Source organism: Paramisgurnus dabryanus, chromosome 20 (assembly GCF_030506205.2).
Source record: "Paramisgurnus dabryanus chromosome 20, PD_genome_1.1, whole genome shotgun sequence".
Taxonomy (NCBI): domain Eukaryota; kingdom Metazoa; phylum Chordata; class Actinopteri; order Cypriniformes; family Cobitidae; genus Paramisgurnus; species Paramisgurnus dabryanus.
The window spans coordinates 23,624,743-23,645,598 of NC_133356.1; the positions used below are offsets into that span (position 1 = coordinate 23,624,743).

Genomic DNA, 20,856 nt, shown 5'->3' on the forward strand with positions numbered 1-20,856 from the left:
TACATGTGGTTGTAGTTTTTTCGCTCGGTTTCTCTCAGAAGAAATTTTTCCCATATTTGATGGCTCAGTGACCAGCTTAAGGTTTGAAGTTGAGCTCGATTGTGACTGTCTATATGCTAGACACAGAGCGTACTTGTATGGCAAAGTGGTTGTCGCCATCAAGTGGTCGGGAGTGTGCTAACACTTCAGACTCAAATATAGAACGGAAGTATATACGCGGTTGTGAGTTATCTGAAAAAATAGTTCCACTATAGCAAATAACACGGATTGAAATCATACATTGCACCAATATATTTGTTTTTAATCATCAGCGAACACCACAAACCACTCGGTGAGTAGTACAGTTTTGAAAATGAACGTTAAGTGTTGTTTTAATGACATGTTTGTGCATGGTCATTGACTTCCATTCTGAAGCAGTCAAGAGACGCTTCTAAATGAGTCAAAAACTCAAGACACGACCCATTGTCAAAATGTCAGTGTCCATCACTGTAGTTCATCCAAAACAAAACAAAAATGAGACTCAAAGTGTTAAATACCGGAATTATCCTTTAATAAACTGATAGTGCGTGAGGTCATGTAGATGCGTAAAACAGTTTCCTTTTATCGGGAAAAGCCCATAAACAGCGTAAGCAAAAACCGACAAGATTAAAATAACGTATTCTAAGTAAGATGACTTCTCTGAAGCTCAAGTGAAATTTAAATAATATTGTTTCAACTTACACCAAAAAATTAAAAATCTGTCATCATTTACTCACCCTGTTGTACTAAACGCGTTCTTTATTCTTTTAAATACAAAACAACATATTTTTTTCTTCATTATCTTCAAATTTGTTCTTTTGCAGTTTCTCTTATTAGTTGTGTGACCCAAATGCTTACACTTGGTTAAAATTTAAAGCATTCAAATTCACTGTTGGTTATTTTAAGATTTGAAGCACCTCAACCGGGCAGTTTTTTTTTAATTACGCCACTGAGTTTTTAATTATGTGACTGTATAATTTAATAATATTAGGCAAATATAATTGATTTGGATCATCATTCTTTATTCGCACCCACAAGTTAACTTGACAATATTTTCACATTTTCTGTTTATATCCGTTTATGTGAACATGTGCGATTAAAAAAACTCTTTTACACCAGCAAACTGAATTTTTAATTTGTGGCTCCACCAAAAGCTGAGGTGTGAAAACAGCTCTAATGAAAAAAAAACACTTACAATCCACATGACTTACAACAAGTTATTTTCATATAGTGCTGCTGTGCTTTGAGAAGTCGAGGGAAAGTCTAGTAAGGTACATCGATCAGCGTCATACTTATCCATGTTCAGCCCCAGCGGACAGCAGTGTCTTATCATTCAGAGTACGCTTATTCTGTCAGAATAATGATATAAGAAGTCCCTTTATAGTTGTTATCTCTTTTGTGTCCAACATAGTTGTATCTCGTGTGATGAGGTTTTAACTGCAGTGAAACCCGGAGTGTCCCAATTGGGTTCCATGGGGTATTCCTGTCAGCCTTCAGTCTCACATTAGGCTGTCAAACAAAACATCACAGTGAAATGATCCATGTGTTGTTATTATTAAGAATCCTCCTGGCTGGGTTCCTCCCTTATCACTTTCAACCTCACATAGTAGTGTAGTTTCAGGGCACAATGTCATTAAATGACAGGTAATAAAAAATTCTGTGTTCGGAAATTTTGTTTTGAGTTTTTGACTGCAACTTATATTGAGTGACATTTTGTCAGTGCTTTAGATTCTGTTGGAGCAACATTGTACTAAGAGGACCCACCCTCAAAGAACTATCATTGGTTGATACAGTAATCTATCTTCAGTTAAACTGTCCAACTTTTATTTTGTACTCCCCGGAGGGCACTCCCTTGATCATTGATGTTTAATTTAAACTGCATTTCCCACAATTCATCATCCAGATTCATTATGCTTTATCACATTAACCTGGTTCTCATTATTCTTATTAACTGTGTCTGTGTAAAGCCGAAGTCTTGTTTAGTGTCACACTGCATTTATATGCATTCTGTGGTTTTGATCTGTTGCCTGATCCTTGGATTACTCTCTTTGCCCTGGTTTACCTCATTTCCTGTGATTCACCCTGGTATATCTTTTTGAACGGTTTGCCTGTGTTTTGACTGATGCCTGTAATTTTGGCATTAGCCTTCTAATAAAGCTGCATTTGGATCATCATCTCTGTGTGTAACTTTGCAGTTTGTGACCTTTTTCCAGACCATCCACACGGCAGCGTCTGTGTTAATGTCTGTGATCATTCTGTAAACCTGCACCTCAAATTAAGCTGATGATAATATACAAACAATTAGCTGTGGAGTTAATGTACTCCCAGAAATTGGTTAGGGTTGAATAGCCTGGAAACTAAACCTTACATATTTGAATGGTTTTGCATTTAGTCCCACTTAAAGTTTTGCTTGTCTAAGCAACTATTTCTTCATTTCTCTTTGATTGCTTTTTGAGTTGTTCCAAAGAGTTTTCATGCTGCCTAGTTTCACCTCATTTTAAAATGTAAACTCCAACTGTGTCAATGTGTTTATCAGTTAGTTATGCATGCAGAAACAATTAAAAACAACATCAGTGCTATATGAAAGCAGAGAGAGGACATGGGATATTGTTTTGCCTGCTTGTTTTCTCATGATTACAACTTAAAGGTGCCAAAAAATGCATTGAAATAATCTGTTAAATTGTTCTCTGATACCTACATAGAAGGTAAAGTATGTGTCTTTATTATGTGCAAAAATTATCCAGAGATGGTTTTACATGTCCATTTACAACCCTTGGATTTGCCTTTAGAATGAAATGGTCTATTATTACCTTATTTGAAAGGGTCATGAATAATAATGTTGAGCTCTGCTCTGTAACGTCACAGTCTGTGTTATGTTGAGATTGCTCTGTTTTCCAGCTGTCTTTTTTCATGCACGAGGTTTACATTAGAAGGAGGAATTAATCATGTTTGATGCTCCCGATGTGTCATTACCATAACACTCGTATTATTCATCTATGCCTAGTTAAATACAGTTTTACATTCTATGGCACCTTTAATTTCTCATGATCTCCACATAACAGAGGTTGTTTTCTTGTTATCACAACTTAATTTTCTGGTCATCTCGAGATTAAACGTTTTTTTTTCGTTATCCTGTCCTAATCCAAATCTTGTGACGTAATTTTCTCTCCCTAAAGCCCTATTCGCACGGGATTAGTATTACCTGGTGACCTCTAGTGATTTGTAATAATTACAGAGGTTGTCTGTGATCTTAATCCCGTGCGAATCGGCCATGTCTGTAATTTGTAAAGTAAAAATTCCTCCGCAAATGACCTACCATATTTCGCCGAACACCGAGGTCCTCTGATAATATTAGTCCCGTGCGAATAGGCATCTCTGTAATTTGGCCAGCATTTGTTACCAGTGAGTCTTTTTTATTTATTTATTTTCTCAGTTTCTGCGCCTCTCGCACTGCAGCTGTGAAGCGCACATACAGAGACACATCCCTTCGATTTTTTTGGCTTTCATTGTGAAACTTGAGGACTTTATTAGTATATTTCTAATTTCAAACTTCTAATCAGTCTCTCTCGTCCATCTTGATGATTAAAAATATGCAGAACTGTCAATATTTGCGATCTCTAAGTTTAGGTGGAGCTATGGATGTCGTGGTAAAGGAATTTCATTTGCGGTGATTTTGCGTGGCTTACTAGCGTGGTATACCTTGTTTATTAAAATAAGATTATTACTTAAATCCAGAACAACGAGATGCACTGAGGTAGAACGCAGGGTGCTATCTTTCCCCTATGAGAATATATATATTATATTAAAGAACATTGTTTAGGCTTGAAGGCAATACATATTAGGACATTTTCAATTTGTATCTATAACGTTTGAAATTAAGTTGTAAGATCATTTTTAGTCATTTGGCTTTTTTCATCATTTCAGAACAAGCTTAACTGCTATTCATAATAACTTATATTATATTCCGTGTGTTCCTTGGTTGAAAATATGTAGAAATATATGCGAGTAAAAAAGTACAGAACAAAAACATTTAGCTCACGCGGAGCGAACGAAAAGCCGTTAATAAAGCAGACTCTCCGTGCTGAAACAGTCGAGTCGGCAGATGATCATGTTAATGTTTCACGCAGATATTGTTGATGAAAAACTTGCATATCTAAATGCCCAGGCGAGAGTCAAGTGTTCAGTCAGTTAATATACAGCCAGACGTTACATTGGCTGCTGCCTCCTCGTCCACGGAGCGGAGAAATTCGGTTTTTATTAAAAGCGGTTTTAATGCTGGTAAGCAATCATATTTTGGCGCCTTGTATTTGTGTTGATCAGATAGTTAAAAGTAATTTTAATCTTTAAAACGGCATCTAGAGGCAGAGGACGCTAATTCTGTCATCTCAGTTTCACTTTTTTCCCCACACGTTCACTCACTGTATGATTTAACGAAATATGATTTGGTAAAGGTACCTTTTACAGCATGTCGCGGTGTTGCGTGATAGTGTTATGCAAAGCCTCAACATTATCAGGGAGATAAGTCAGTAAATTTGAGTGAAATCACAGGCTTTGCTTATCCCGTGCGAACCGGCCACACGAAACTCAGACGTAGGGAGGTAATTTCTAAATCACACAGGGTCCCCAGGTAATACTAATCCCGTGCGAATAGTACATATTAGTGTATTTTAAAGTGGACTGCTAATGCATATGAGTCATGGTGTTCGCCGTTACCACAAGTGTAGCATTACATTGCCCATAATAGACTAAATAAATTAATAAAGTTGGACATTGATGTTCGTGAAGGGACCATCTCTATAGTTATAAAGTATACGTTTCTATCTTCAATAGCATTTAAATAAATATCAAAAATTTTAAAAGTGTGCATTATAGCTGACAACCACTGTAGAGTTTGTTTTGTGACTGTTTGTTGACTGTAAGTCATTCAATGTAAATGCTATAGTAAGTAGAAACGTGTATATTAAGGTGTAACTTTAGAGACGGTCCCTAAATTTACAACTATCAAAATTTGTTTTAGACCCTCCAAGACTAAGAAAGTCTGGCTGAAGCAGGGACACATGCATTCTCAGACTTGCACTTTCAGACACATGTGCTTCCTGGCAGTGAATGGCATCCATTTGCAGTCGCGAGCTCAAAAAAAAAAAAAATGCCAATGGACGCTGGAATTGTTACATTTACTTAACATAGCAAAGAAATGCATTTTTAACAAAAAATTCCTTGTTTTTTCTGTGTTTATTGCAGGATTAGTTATTTGAATTTTAGTTTTCAAGTAACACAGTTTTAATATTTACAGCAAAGCTATAATTATCAAAGACACAAAAACGTTAGATCTAAAGAGCAATATAAAATTATTTTTTACCTAATGCACATTTTTACTCTGGTTTCATTTATTACAATGAGGCTGTTTACACTTTGCATTAACATGCGTTTTCGTCGATCGGATCACAAGTGGACGACGTTAATGCCAGGTGTAAACGGTGTTCAAAACGTTTTGAACGCGTCCACTTTCGACCACTTTCAACCACATCCAGAGGTAGTCGAAACCACTTTCGATCGGATCGCTTTGGAGTTGCGGAACGCAATGTGGTTGAATGTGTTCGAACAGCCACACGCGACCGCCTTCTCTCTGCCCATTTATCTAATCTGAGGTATTAAACACAAGTTTTACGTCTTTTTTTGACTTCTGGCGTGAACATACGGTGAACAGCGCTATTTTTAGCCTTTCATTGATAAAACTACTGCGGGTGTTCTCCGTAGTTTCGTTTTGAAAGCGTGAAAGTTGCGCGATCCTATTTCATCAATTGCGCTGAAAATTCAGAGAAAGCTCTTACATTCACACGTACAAAACTCTGTGCAGCATGTATACTTGCTAAACAAGCAGCGGACTCCGACATAATATTCGTTTGCATCCACATAAACTCATAATTAGTCCCGCTCGCGTTTGAATGACAGCAGAGAGACTCGCCCACCGTCTCACGGACCGTCCCCTCACAGTATTCAGGACAGAAGTGGACAAAAGAGACGGATTTAAATACCAGGTGTAAACGTAATGTGTCTCTCTCGTCCACTTGTGATCCAATCGATAAAAACACATCTTAATACCAAGTGTAAACAGCCCCAATATGTTTGAGGCAGGAAACTACAGCGAAACATACTGTAACATGATGTGCATTGTTGAACCACGGGGGTTTCAGAGAGTAATACAATTTATTTGTGCATCTGTAAGAACACGACAGAAGAATTAATTTAGCTGATAGAGACACTAAATTGTAATTTCATTTAATAAAGTACATAAATACATAAACATACATTCATCAACAGCACTATTTTCCCTAGTTTCATTTTCAAAAAAGGGAAAACATGGACAAAATGCTTTCATGGTTGGCAAGTTAAACTGTAATACCACAATTATTTTAAATAGCCTAATGTTTAAACACAAAATCTGCAACGGGTAGACCAGTATAATTACTTAACATTTTTAATTATCAGAAATTAGAATTCTTCACAAAGTGTAAAGGCATATATTGACAACAATCCATTGACTTTGTAATGTCGACAAGTGCATCAGAGAATGCAGGTCATGACTGCAAGTGACATCATTGCCAGGAAGCGCATGTGTCTGAGAATGCAAATGCAACTGCTGCAGCCAGACTCTTCTTAAGCCCTTTTCACACAGATATTCCGTAAGATACACGGGACAGGCATCCTGGAATTTTACGGGACCGCTTGATATTTTATTCATTCACACTGCCAAGTTTACACGGCATCTGATGGTCCCGGAAAGACACGTGACATGTTGAAAGTCCCGCCCTCTCTTCTACGCAGCGTCTGAAGTTTGCATATTATTTATTATTTCTCTCTCCAGAAACAACTTGCGTGCATTTTTGTTTATGATAAGACTACAAAGGAGCGCGTGAATGCACAGTTCTATTCTGGTGAATGATCTCAGCTTCAGAGTGGATATTTGACAAGCTCCCTGATTTCTGCTTTGATACAGTTTTCAGACATTTCTCATCGTGATTGTTTATATGCATTTAAAACCCGCATTTTGAGGAGCTGAACAATATATCTCGTTGGGATGACATGCGGGTATTTTCGTTTATTATAGCTCAAATGAGCACGTGACGCGATATTCTTTTATGCTGCTGAATGATCTCCGTTTCAACGCAGTAAGTAACGAGCTAACTTACCTGATATCTGCTTCAGTCCAGTTTGCTGACATTTCTCGTAGTGAATGTTGTAAATCCCTGATTTTAAAGAGTTGAACCAACTTCATGTTGCCATGACACGCGCGTCCTCACTACGGCACGTGCGTCATTGTTTATGCGTCTCATATATCATTTCCTGATAACTGCTTCAATCTAGTTTCAATCTATTTCTCGTGGTGAATGTTTATATACATATTAGTTTGCAACATTTCTCGTGGTGAATGTTTATATGCACGTTATCTCTCGTTGTAAGGAGCTGAACCATAACTTGTGTTGTGATGATGACGCGCGCGTCCTCACTTCGACACGCCCTTTATGGCATTCTTGTTCACACAGAGGGTTACCCGCGTATCTTACTAGGTCCTCTTTCCGGCAACGATCCCAGAAGATTAACGGAACGAGTTTTTGTTCACACAGACGCTTGTCTGGCAATTTTACGGGTATTTTCTGGGACCAGAGGTCTGTGTGAATGAGGTTTTACTTAAGCGAATCCCTGATCCAAGTAAAATTGTTCATCCATGCTAATTTCGCTAAATATGATTTTGCTGTCTACAAACAAAACAACATGTGATAAAAGCATAAGTGTACTTGATAGAACATCACAAGAATACAACTTTTGCTATCTCGAGATCATGTGAAAATTAAGTTGTGATCAACAAGCACAAAAAAGAAAACAAGCACTAATAATTAAAGTGCATGACCTCTCCTTGCTTCTGGAGCTATTGCATAAACCAGCGGTAATTGAGAAATGGTAGGAAAAGACATTTTGAATTGGTAGAATCTGAAAGATCACTTTTTACATGCTGTCTTAAAAACTTAGGCCAATTCAGAATTTTAACATTCAGTTTTTGTCTGCTCTGGTTTCAGTAATGCTAAGCAGAGGTTAATGCCAACAGCCTACAAAACTTAAAGTTAATTTCTAAAATAAACTTTCTGAAGCATTGTTTTACATTTTTTGACAGGAAGACATAATTCACACTTTGAAGTTTATTCAGAGGCAAATTTCTTCACCTCTTTGTTGTTTTTCTTTGCATGCATTATTACCAGTGTGTTCATATGTGTGTGGTTTGATTTTTAAGCAGTTGCTGTGTGGTTCTGACAGGAGTTTGTGTTGTTTTGTTACCTCGTATGTGATAGTGTGTGTTTACAAACGTGCGTTCTGTCAAGCTTGAAAACACTCCTTATCTCTTTGACTGAAGCTGAAGCGACTTAAAAGTTAATCACATTCACACAGTTGTCATGTTCTTTCTGCTACACTCACAGAAACGCACAAAATGTCGTAAAAATGATTGCACCACATCTTCAGTTCCCCAAAATCAATGTTCACATGAGAACCATTGTCTAAATCATATAAAATCGTGGATGTATCTGCATAGAGGTTAAAATGGTTCATGCTGCTTTTGTGTGTGTGTTTTGGAAATCAGTTCTGGACACTCTATCCTATATTGATCACTGTCAGGCTCTGGGCTGTAAATTTTCTCTTTCTAATAGAATCAATAGGCAATTAGTCTGGGACATAAATGATTGAATCAAACAATGCACATGTAATCTGTGCTTTTTTGATGTTATTTTTGTGAGATGATATTCTATTTAAATATATATGAAGAGTTTGGTTCCAAAATTCAATAAATCCATTTATATTAATTTCGGTAAAAATGTATTTTTCTGTACCAAGAAAGTGACAAGATAAAAACCATTATTTTCTGTTACAAACTTTCACAAAGCATAAAAAATTGAAAAGATTTATTATGAAAACTGATAAATTTTTTTCAAAATTCTATAAATCTATTGAATCAATATATAAATGTTAATTTATCTTTGCCATGTTAAATTAATTTAGTTGACTAGTGGTATACACTGATTAAATATTAATGGCATTAATCAAAACACTTACTTTGTCATATTAAGAACACTGTCATTGCCGCTGTCATCCTTAGGACGTCGTTGCTGAACTTTTTTGACAGCGATCAGCTGTAAAACGTTTTGGTCCTGCTCGATTTTTGTTGACTTCAAGTAAAATAATGAAAAGTTTTTCATGAGATCGCCTGGGGTCAATGTGTTAGGTTGACAGAAGCTTGATGCTGTCGTGTGAGAACAAGAAACAGCCAGTATTTTTCTGTCGTTCGAATTCCTCTCATGTGAATTATTTGCTTTTGATGGCTTACGTTTCTTCTCTGCCACAGAAAACCACCACAGGTTTATCAATGCCATCAAAATTACTATTTTTTTTTATAAAAAAAATGTATCACGAAGTACAAAGTAGATGAGGAAAACTAGGATTCTGTGTGAATTCAAAGCACCGCCATTATTGTTTACAATGCGTGGAATGGTGCGCTGTGATTGGTTAAGGGGATTTATTGCATTCTGCAGAGAAGGAGGACTGACGTTTATCGAGGTTTGGAGAAAAGGGAGAAAGGGTGACAGAATAACAAGGACGGATTTTGGATTTTGCGTAAATTTAAGAATTTTCTTTTTTAATACTGACCTGAAACAATACTGGTTTTGGTGGTAACTAATAAAAAAAGGTGTTTATCGTGTTTTGGAACTAAACTCTTCATAGCATAAAAAGGATACATTGTTTATAACATTGTCACCAAAAGCGGTGGTTATAATACTTGAGTAGTGAATTGCATTCTAAGCCAAAAGTATTACACCATTCCTAATGTAACTTAAAATTTCTAATAATTCAACTTAATTCAACAAGTTCAGTTAACTTAATTTTAAGTTGATTTAACTTGATATAATTTGTAACATCAATTGCTCTGTCCAGCAGCTTCATTTAGTTAACTAAGTTACTTTTAGTGTTATAAATGGCATTATAACGCAGGATTTAAGACTATAAGTCAGTCATTGAATAAACTTGATTCCCCACATAAACACACACACAATACCGTTTTCATGACATGAATTGTCAGTACTGTGGTGAAAACTACAATCAAATGTGCTGAACAGGGTTCATGTAAGTTAACAAATTCTCAACTCACATTTCACTTCACAAATGATCACTTACAACAAAACAACATTTAATAATATAATAGCTTAAACCTCTATGACATTTTATTAACAAATATTTAAGTAGTTAAAGTTTTTATCAGTTCTTATTCTGTGAAAATGCATAAATAATCATAATATTATTCAGACACAAGGGATTATGGGTATTCCTTACAACATGTACTAATCATTTTAGTTCATTTCACTTGAATGTTTTGGTTTCATGGATTTTATACGCTTAAAAGTTAAAAAGAAGTAAGTTTCTTTTAGGTGTTTGTGCAAAACACAAAATATTATGTGATGTTTACTTCATTTTTTGTGAAGACAATATCTGGGTTAACAGTGTACAGTACACATGTATTATTCTGAAAATTTGCATCACGCGCACTGTATGCTGACCCTCACGTTTGTTCAAAAAGTGAAGTATACCCATGCCTTTATGCTGCCGTGCAAACACTGGTGTTTCCATCAGGAGTTCAAGTACACTTGTAGGTTGTAATGTGTCTAATTTCCTATTGTTGTCTATGCTTTATGTACAGGCAGGAAGCCCAACCTCTGTTAATGCGCCATACAGCTTCCCGAGAACTTCAGTGACGCCCTCAAACCAGGATATCTGCAGGTATGTCTCCTCTGCCCCGAAACTGTGCTCTATGTCCTCCTCCAGTATGATCATGTCATAAACTGTACCATCTCCAGTGGTGGTTAAGAGAGAAACTTAAATTAAAATCTCTAAAGGAATAGTTCACCCCAAAAGTCATTTATTCTCTCTTATGTTGTTTTATAAGGGCAAGTTAGTTCTCCTATTTGAAATGCATTGCTAAAGAATTGCTTACAGAGAGTGACTGTGAGCTGTCAATCTACCGTAAGCACTATAAAGATTTTCTATACTGCTTGACACAAAACTACAGTGATGTGCTGTGTGCGAAACATCTTAACTTTCAGACTGTTCATTAGACACCGTGATTGTACCAAACACCTTTCGCCCTGACATCCATTAGCTCCGCCCAACAGGAAGTCGGTCAAGTGATAGGGTTTTTATGAGCGTGTCAGCACTTCCAGCCATCTTTATTTTTATAGTACCATTCCTTTAATTTCCTGTCACTTTTCTTTTTGCACTCTTTTTTCATTTATTCTCTAATGCATGCTGCATGTCTCTTTATATCCATTATCTTTCTTCCCATCTCTGTTTTTTGCACCCCCCCCTCTCTCTCTCTCTTTCTCTCTTTCTTTCTCCCCTATGTTTCTCCTCTCACATGCAGTTCCAATGACCTCACTCAGGATCTGGGCTCACAGAGGCCCTTACAGGCTACTATAGTGATGCTGAACTCTAATAGTAGAAGCTCAGCATCACCGAATGTCACCATGACAACACTCTGCACAGACTCTCCCACCAAGCCCAAAAATAGGACCTTATTTAGCACAGAATGGCTCTCACTACTCAAACCATCTGTGAATCTGAAACCAGAGGTTGGCGGTCTGAAGTTCTCAAAGTCTCTGAATGACGTGGGCCAAAAGATGGACACCCTGTACAGCGGTCTTCACTTTATAGACCGCACATGCTCAGATGGGGAGCTGGACACGGAGAAAGAAAAGCACATAAAAGATGACCATGACAAAGCCCACTCTAATCCATCTCATCCTCCATCATTCACACTCAACTACAAATACATCTCCAGTGCAGGTCCTGAGCACCGCTTGGTTCCTCCTCCATCAGATCTTCAGAGAAGCTCAAACTTCCTACGCTTTATCTTCCCGTTCACCCGCTTATCCACCGCAGGAAGCTCAGAGATGGGAAGCTACACCTCGCCGTTGCACATCCACAAGTCATCCAGCGTCTTGTTAGAGGTCGCTGAGTCCTGTTGTATGGAGGAGATTGGAGATGATGAGGTGTTTGAGGAGGACTCATCTCGACAAAAGCTCAAGGTGGAGGGCTTGAGGGCTCCTCTTTGTTCACTTGACGAGGACAGCGACTTGGATCCGTGCTCCTCTCCGCTTTCAGAGAAGAACGGCCCCCTCTCGCCCTTCTCTCTTTCTGGGGACTGCTGCAGGTTGGTGGGGTTTACTCACTCCCACCCAGCTCCTTTTACCCGTGGACTCCACCTTAGGTGATTGACCTTCATAGTGACATCACAACCCCCACCTGGATATTATTTCCCACTTTCCTAGTTTCTCCTACCTGTAGAGCTTATGTGCTGTAAAACTGCTACTGTGTTCTACATTAGCAGCGTGATCGCTTCCATTTCTCTGCTATTAGCGATCAATAAAAGACTCGTACATGGGTGGAGTTGTCAGTATTATAGATCCATGTGTTTTAAAGGAAGTACAGGCCTGGCAGTCTGCCCTGTGGACTGTATGTAAGGGATATTATTGAAGGATAACCCCAAAAGGGTTATCAGGAGATCGGTTTTATGCTCATCATGTACATTAAATTTAATTCTGGTAAAACTGAAACCCCTCCAGTGGCATTTTGAATACAGTTATATTTATGCATGTGGCAGACGCTGTTATCTAAAGCGACATTTTTATCTGTGTGTGTGTTTCCTGGAAATCAAACCCATGACCTTTGCATTGCTAACATAATGCACTACCAATTGGTTGGCATAAAAGTAACCAATTAGAAATAGTAACGTGCATTGCTATGAAAAGAGAGATACAGCAGAATCATACGCGGAACATGAAAGTAGTTTCAATCTTTATAGGTTGCATAGCCACAATCAGTACGACATGCAGTAAAATGCGGTAAAATTATTAAGAAAACAGTCGCATATATATGTAGGACCAATATGCTTTTATGGATAGTCAAATACAGTTTAGTGGTATTTATACAAACATATATCGGACCACTGAATGCTGTGATCATGTGTTTCAGAGTGGTAATGATACTGTAGATATTATATTACAGTAGTGTAATGGATAGTCCAAGCAGATTTCCACCTGGAATAAGAGGAGTGGAGGATTGATGTCCAGTCGATAATGAACATGCATTTACTTAGGTTAGCTATTTGATTGGTGTAGATCAGCCATGCCTGCTAAGGCAAAATGAAGACTGAGATCTCATTACAGTTTTGGTTAAGGCTTTCTGGCTCTGAGTATTAAGAGCAGGAGGAATAACCTTCATTTCATCGATATTCATCTGTAGGGCTATATAGAGACCCCAGGAAACAATTAATGTAACTGTGGAGGTATGTAATAAACTTATAGAGCTGCAGCACGCCACAACAAACTAAAGAATTAAAGGTACTTTAGAAGTGTTAGTACATTTGAATATTACTTTTTGGTCATCAAAAATGTAATCGTTTTTTCTGACATCAATTGAAGATGTTTTTTAGTCCCCAGGTCCAGTGTATAGACTTTTAGGGGCATCTAGTGCAGAGACTGCGAATTACAACCAATGGCTCAGTCTACACATCTCCCCTCCCTTTCGAAACAAATAGAGAAGCTACGGTAGCCACCACAGGACAATCATGTCATAGTCTGAGACAATGTAAAGACAAAATGCGCTCTATAGACCCTTTTACTGTTTGTACACAATGATGACGTGGCAGCGTATGCGCGCGCATTTAGGCAACGGAAGTATCGTAAGAATCAGCAGTGAAGCAACACAAACAGTAAGTTATTTTAAAAAAGTTGACTTTATCAACATTTTCAACACAGCTACCAGATCCGTGTACTATAGTGGAGTGGATAGAAGACGTTAGCAGATGGCCAAAAATAAAGTTGCCAGATACATATATACGTATATTAGTACATTATATTTGAGCAACCAAACGCAACAACCAATTTGATGCTGGGAAACCGTTTTAATAAACGTTCTGAGTTGCTGCCACGTTAGAACCAATGGGGAATAACACCACTTCTGTTGCCCAAATGCGCGCGCAGGCTATTTGATCACGTGAGCTGTAAAAGGGTCTATAGAACAGTTTGTCTGTGCTAATGTAGAAACATGCCGCCGTGAAATGGCAACTTCCATGTTAGGGGACCCGTGGTGTATGTAGATAAAAACGACTCATTCTAAGGTAATAAAAACAATACTACAGGTGTATTGGTACGCAAAAATCTACATTTGGTGGTGCATACCTCAGTTTTGAAAGTCGAATTAACATTAATAATCATAATTAGTTTTTTCTTGTAATTTTACCCGATTTATTTATGCAGCTTAAATACTTGACGGTAGACTAAGATTTAACGGATATGAAATGCACAAATGAAATAGTAGGATTCGCTGTATAGCTGCCAGTTTCACCAACTCCATCACCCAAAATATATTTTTTAAATAGTTTCTTAAGCCTGTAGCATTTAATAGTTCGCAGCTGATGTCCCTTTGTTTATTCTTTTAATATAAAAATATTTGCCTAATTAAACACGGAGTGTATTGCAACTTTTTTTTTTTTACAAATATTTAGTTATATAGACTGCAATGTAAGCTTTTATCACAGTGATGGCCCCTAGTGGAGTCATATGGGATAAGGTATAGCTAAGAGTGCTCCAGACCAACCTTACGAACGTACGACTTACAGAAGGGATACGTAACTAAGAACGTTTCGGGAAACACCTATTAGCGATAAGGTACAGCTTAAGGTACAACTTAAGAACGACGTAGCGTTAAGGTAGTTTCGGAGAACGCAGCCCAGTTCATTTTTGGTACAGTAAGGGGAAATGCAAACATTAAACTACAGGTTGTTTATACTTATAAACTTTTTTAACAATTTGTTTACACTTTTTAAACACTTTTTATTAAAATATAATAAATCAAATAGATATAAAATAAAAAAGAATAATAATAAAAATACTGCTGCAAAGTTCTCCACTAAATAACATACTTTTTTACATTATTTTAGGTAAATCTTTTCTTAACCTTCTCTTAAACTTTTTCTACTAAAACCTTGCACTAAACTAATAAATTCAATTCCTGAATACATTTATGAACTATTAGCCTACATTTTTGCCACCAAAAAAAAATAATTCTGTTTTGATTTCTTTGGATTTATTTAAGTCACAGTATTGAATTGTTTATGTTCCATCTCTGTATAAAATAATATTACTCCTCTATGTGTAACTGCATAGCAAGCAACATGATGATATACTTATTTTACACTCATATTGAGATTAGTGAGTTGCATACATAGCCATCTTTTATCTTTTGCACGTTTCTCCTAATCTTTGCTTGTGTCGTCAATGTAAGCTGTGACTTAAACTAACAAACCCCTCCGCAGCTGAGTAAGCCCGGGTTACAGCTCTTCTCTGTCTCTACCAGATTAACTGATGGCATTGTGACAATGATATGATTGACATGAGGTGCCGATGTAAAATCTGATCACAGAAAGCCGTTTTACACACTTTTGAAAAAACAAAACAGCGCGTTGACACGCATTTAACATCCGCTTTTAGACGCGTCACGTAAGCGGCCCGGTAAACGTTTACATCAATAATCAACCGAATATACAACTAAGTAAATAAAAAATTTCTGCGTGCCGAATTATGTTATATGTTTGACAAAAGACTTGCGCTGAACGTGGAGACTTCCGCCACTTAATGTGTTCGTGTGGAAAAACCAAAATTGACCCATGTTCCGCACACAAAAGGTTGCATTCGGTGCACATGTGCACCATGCCGAAAGCCCTGTCCGGTACGAATATACGTACCGTTATACCCCTAAACAATACAGTTCATTTTGTACACCACTGATAATATAGTAATGTATATTATATTGTCAAGAGATCCTTTTAAAGAGCACCAATGGTCCGATTCACAATTTTACGTTTCCTTTGTTGTGTAAGTGTATTATATTATACCAAAATTCACAAAATAATGTACCATCGATATGAGGTAACGTCCGTTTACGTCCTTTTCCGCTAAATCCCACATTTATCATAGATTGTTTTTGAGGTATCCCAAATATCGTATTGCTATAAACAATAAAAATACAACATAATATATAAATGTCAAATTTACACCCATAAATGGCATATAGTGGTTAACCATAAAGCTTGAATTTATTGCATAATGCTGATCCTGAGCTTGACTATGCATCTTTCATATTGATTATTTACATCATAGGTGAGCTGAGGTTTCTTCCCACATGTTTTACCACCATCATTCAGTGCTTTGAAAACACATGGGCTCTTAAAATAGCTGACATTTAAAGATCAGTTAGCAAAGCTTATTGGTTTAAAATAGTCGGAATAGCCAGGCTTTGAGATCGGACACAAAGCATGCTCAGGTGTCTTGAGGTGTGACCTATGGACACACGCTTAACTGAGACAAACACACATGTATCGGCCATTTAAAAGTTCTTTTCTCTGGCTGTATGGTCCCATGAAGACCCTTTAACATACAGAGAAACTTTCTGTTTGTAGTAAAAAAAGGTCTTTGAGAGTTCAAAAATAAATAAATGGTTTGACTAAAAGGGTCTTTGTGGAACCAGAAGTAGTTTTTAATGAAGATTTATTGAAAAACATTGAAGAACCAATAAGTGTAATACTAATGCATACTACACTGCCCAGCTATAAACTTCTTAGATAAATCAAATCATTCATCAAAGTAAATAATTTATTTTACATTATCATCTGATCTGCCATTGTATTGCCACTGGTACAGTTTTAGTTTCACTACAGAAAGAAACATGATGGTCACCATTGCACAACAGCAAATCACAAAACCTCCGTTAGAGGCTGTTTATAGTGTCAAATGTAGTTATAGGATTGATTCTTTCTATTCCATTGAGTTTTATGTTTCAGAATGAATATATACTGTCTCAATCTAACATAAGAGAGAATGAATGTGTAAAGTAAATCACTCCATTGTAGTCAGGAGGAGTCCATTAAAGTGACGTCTTGGAGAAGTTATCGCCCAGTGTAAAGCCTCTTGTCAGCTGATGGAGATGTGAAAGGCTGCATTTTTCTCTTTGTCTGTGCAGTTTGCTAATCTTGTAGAGCCTTGACTGAATCAGACGTCTCTGAAAATAGTCATTAACCTGCTCGTTCGGTTTGAAAAGCCTCCTCGACTCTGACACGGAAGCAATCTTCCCTTACGTTTATACCCCAGGAGCTATACTTAACATTTACAGGACAGCATCCTGAGCTGGAGGGCATGATTGGTATATCTATTACAATGGCTAAGGCTTGGGTTATTTATTCACATATAGTTCTTTCAGACAAAATGTAAACATCAAGGATAGCAGCTTCATTTGTCTTAATATTCAATATTTGTTTTTGTAAAGGGATCTGAATCATTAAATTTAAAGCTACAACCTAAACATTGTTTTTATGTTATTATTATTGTTATTATTATTAATAATAATAATAACAATAATAATAAAATTGTTAATAATAATAATAATAATAATTATTACAACAATAATAATGTTATTACTAATAATTATAATAATATTTAAGGGCTGTCAAAAAATTAATCTCAATTAATCGCATACAAAATTTATTTTTGTATTGTATATATACACACACACACACACACACACACACACACACACACACACACACACACACACACACACACACACACACACATATGCGTATTTATTTGTTTGTTTGTTTGTTTGTTTGTTTATTTAAAAAATATATACATACAATTTTTCATAAATGTATACATGTATGGATGTATTTATATACACATAATAATTAAACACAATACTCACACAGATATATTATGCAAACACAAACTCTTATTTTGTATGCGATTAATTGAGATTAATCTTTTGACAGCCCTATTATTATTATTATTATTATTATTATTAGTATTATTATTATTATTACAGGGGTATAGTTAATGTTAATTTTTTTCTAATTACTTTGTTTGGCAAGTGGCGAGTTTCTGAGAAGCTGCATAAACTTTCTTAAAGCTGGAACTTTCCATTTTTTTGATGTAAAATATTTTCTTCTTTGCCAATTTAATGTGCAGACATATTTGCATCATATTTCCAGTATTCTCGTTGCTCAACTGTTAAAGCAACTAAAGGGCCATTGGTTTGAGCCACATGATACTGATAAAAACTTTTGTTGACTGAATGCACTATAAGTCGCTTTGGATAAAACTGTCTGCCAAATGCATTCATGTAAATGTATTTACAAGTTTACTGTGATTCTGTTGACCATTGATCAAAACCAGTGGCTTGACATTAAGGTTGGAATACTGATTAGTTTGGAATCAATAATAACATTTGCAACCTGGCTTGATGCTGCAAGTGGTACATAAAAAACACTACAAAGTCTCATTCTTTCAGCGTTGAAAAAAATAGCTGAATGTATTTCACAAACTGCAGTTTTAATGCTTGTTCAAATGACGTTGTCATGTGAGCATCAGTGTGCCATCAACTCATCTGTGATTCACTTTGAACTGCTGCTTGCCTCAGCAACACAATGCCGCTGACATCTTCATAATATGAATGTTGACATTTGTTGTGCGACTCTTTGTGCTCTGTGCTTCCCAGCTGACTGCTATGCTTATTAAGCGCTATGTTTATTTAGAGTCAGAAATGTAATTTATGTGCGTATGTGCGTGCATTCAGGTCATTGAAACCTGTAGAATTAATTTAAGTAAAGATACGTAGTTAAGGGCCGTTCACATTATAACGATAACTATAACGTTAAATATATTAGCGTCCACACCACCAGACGATAACGATTACTTTATGCTAATTCGCTCTCAAGGCACAGTATTTGCTGAAATCATTTACCTTCAATGGCATTAACTAATATTACATATTTTCTTTAATAAAACGCTTGTAATTTTTCACACATGTCATTAAATCTCAAAACAACTACCGACATGAGGATGCAGCCTGCTTAGTGTCGAGTAAATCAACCTATCTCTTGTGATCATTTTAAACATTTGTCATTTTGAAAAATGTTCTCGGTGTATTTCTGCAGCCACAAGTTCCTGCTTTTTCATCCACAAAGTTATTTATTCTGCTGTTCTTTCCTACTTCTGCGCTTTCACTCTCTCTATCTCTCTTTTTGTGTCTTATCTCCCTCTAGACACCCTCCACAAATCCACCCTCTTTCCTCTGTCTGTGACAAACAGCTATTGCTTTCCACCTGCCGGGTTGATTTAAAGTTTGGTACTTGGATGCTTCTGTTGATGTTTTTGTAAATCTGTCAGCAAAGGGAAATGTTACATTGCATGTATTGTGTACTGTGATTTGGTAATCCCGAAACCTGCATTAGTACATGTAACAGTTGTCAAAAGTGCTGTCCAGCTTTAAACAATTGAGATCTTCGCTCTTTTATTGCATTAAAAATATATTTTATTGCATTAAAAATATTAAATGCATTACAAATTTTGTATGCACGTCGCATTGGTGTATTTGCATTATAAAGTGAAGCTCAACCTTGAGAAGAATTAAGGAGGCTTTGCAAAAAATGACACACATACAACACATAGCAAAGTTTTGAAAGACATAGCCCATGACTACAAAATATTACAAAAGAGGATTAGCAATTGTGGTCAGTGTATGCTTTATTACCTGTGAGCTTTTTGATTTTCTATGCATTTTATTTTCATGGGTTCATTTCGATCCTAAATGTGGCATTAAAGCAAATAGTGTCATGATTATTAAGGACAGAACCCAATAAGCAGCTCTAATAAAGACTTTTATTATATAACAAAACACCATTGAGGGGTTAAACAAGGCAAGAATACAACTGATTACATATAACAAGACAGGGCAAAACAAGACAGGACACATGACCGTGTCGGACGGGACACACACAATGATCCGACACAAGACATCAAACACGAAGCCTTAGATAGGGAAAAACTCAACTAGGGAACAAGGACACACAGGTAAAGCGTGTAAACTAATAATGAATAATTAACAGGGGAGGGGCTAGACTAGGGACATGGAAGCAAGAGGCACACAAAAACACAAGCCAAATGAAAACAAGACAACAGTGAGGGCTGTCATGACCCTGTCACGCAAAACAAGTAAAAACACATACAAAGCTGACAGGATCATGACAAAATCGTATACAAATCTCTCCCCTTTGCTCCTCCCACCTCTTATTATAGCATGTTATATTGTATATATTACAACTAGTATACAGACCAATTTCGAGTAGACATCACAGTTACGTCATTCCAAGCTGCGCACGCAATGTGGTTGCAGAAAAACAATTAGACACGAGTGAAAACGAGCAAGATATCTCACTAGAAAATGTCCTGTTGTGCCGTTAAGGCTATGTCCACACGAAGCCGGTGCATTCCCTATCCAATCATTTTTTTCCTTGGTCTAAAAAAAATAATCCGTAAACACAAAACCACTGAATATTTGCACTAAATGCTGCACAAAACGATTCCAATACAAGAGAAAAGCTGAAGCCGCGCGGCGATTTTGCCGCTTACCGCGTACCGTGTGAAACGGCCATTCGACAGAACACCGGATCCATAACAATCACGGTTTAATGCTAAAACACACAGTGGGTTACCAGTGCATTTTATAACAGAATGTTGTTGTTAGAAACCCCCTTAAAACCCCCTTAGCTGTTATAAAATGCACTGGTAACCCAACGCTTCGAGGGGTTTATTGCGTTTATAAAACGGTTACTTCATATGCATAACGTTAGCGGGATTTTATAAAATAAAACACAAATAAGTTGTAATTATATTAGTGCATATATTACTC

General features: G+C 36.7%; 2 protein-coding genes across 5 annotated transcripts in view; both read left to right on the plus strand.

Annotated features, from left to right (window-relative positions):
• Window positions 1-20,856, plus strand: part of marchf8 (membrane-associated ring finger (C3HC4) 8) — a 119,745-nt gene that overhangs the window by 85,660 nt on the left and 13,229 nt on the right. For all 4 annotated transcript variants that reach the window (XM_065297177.1, XM_065297180.1, XM_065297178.2 and 1 more), the window contains one exon: window positions 10,757-10,836. In XM_065297177.1, coding sequence (XP_065153249.1) covers window positions 10,757-10,836 — 80 coding nt within the window. The remainder of the gene's footprint in view (window positions 1-10,756; window positions 10,837-20,856) is intronic.
• Window positions 11,505-12,857, plus strand: LOC135787304 (uncharacterized). The gene has a single exon (XM_065297182.1). The coding sequence runs from the start codon at window positions 11,535-11,537 to the stop codon at window positions 12,324-12,326; it is 792 nt and encodes a 263-aa protein (XP_065153254.1). The 5' UTR covers window positions 11,505-11,534; the 3' UTR covers window positions 12,327-12,857.

What these genes read in the sequence shown, in the direction of transcription:
- LOC135787304 (XM_065297182.1), top strand. Translation starts at nt 11,535, where the DNA reads ATGCTGAACTCTAATAGTAGAAGCTCAGCATCACCGAATGTCACCATG.